We start from the raw sequence: 781 nt of genomic DNA, 5'->3' as shown, positions 1-781 counted from the left end.
AAGCATGGCTATGTGGTAAGAAGCTTGCTTCCCAACTACATGGTTCTGGGCTCAGTCCCACTGCATGGCACCTAATAACCCTTTCAGCTATAGACACAAGGACTGAAATTTGAGTGAAGGGACCTAGTTGATTACGTCGACCCCAGTGCTTCACTGGTACTTGAGTTTATCCCCACCACCAGCAAGGAGAAAAAGCAAAGTTGACCTCAACAGAATCTGAACCCAGAATGTAAAAATGGATGAAATGCTGCTCAGCATTCTTTAATTCTGTCCATCGTGCTAACGATTCTGCCAACACACTGCCTAAATAATAAGAAGAAAAAGAAGAAAAAAAACACTGGTGTTTGTCTCCGTGGTTACATACCTGACATCGTGAGAGGTACCGGTTCGGCTGAAGTAGAATTCTTGTAAAAGATCTGCACAAAATAAGAGTTCTCCTCGCTTTTGTGTAACTCAATTATGAGGCAGGAAGCGTATGGCGGCAAAATGTCATTGAAAAGGTTCAGAGACATGAAGAGGGCGATCATTGTGGAATCATGCTGAGGAATCAAAGAGAAAAAAACCCCATTTACTGAAGGAATACCATTGAAATTCTTTCAGTTCTATTCATAGTATAATAGCTTTTACAATAAAACCTGCATATACAGCATATATATATATAATTATAAACCTATAGGGATCAGCATGAGTTGCTTCACCAACATACTGAAAATTTAGAAATAGCAGCCAAAGAACTACTAATTCTAACTACAATTTTTTCTCCAACGGATGGCGATATTTA

General features: G+C 39.3%; 1 protein-coding gene across 2 annotated transcripts in view; it reads right to left on the bottom strand.

Annotated features, from left to right (window-relative positions):
* Window positions 1-781, bottom strand: part of LOC106883800 (prostatic acid phosphatase) — a 19,378-nt gene that overhangs the window by 6,278 nt on the left and 12,319 nt on the right. For both annotated transcript variants that reach the window (XM_014934936.2, XM_052977211.1), the window contains exon 9: window positions 365-539. In XM_014934936.2, the coding sequence (XP_014790422.1) occupies window positions 365-539 (175 nt within the window). The remainder of the gene's footprint in view (window positions 1-364; window positions 540-781) is intronic.

The sequence above is a fragment of the Octopus bimaculoides genome, chromosome 27, assembly GCF_001194135.2.
Source record: "Octopus bimaculoides isolate UCB-OBI-ISO-001 chromosome 27, ASM119413v2, whole genome shotgun sequence".
Classification (NCBI taxonomy): domain Eukaryota; kingdom Metazoa; phylum Mollusca; class Cephalopoda; order Octopoda; family Octopodidae; genus Octopus; species Octopus bimaculoides.
Note: the sequence above shows the minus strand (reverse complement) of the source record. Positions and strands in the feature narration are given on the sequence as shown.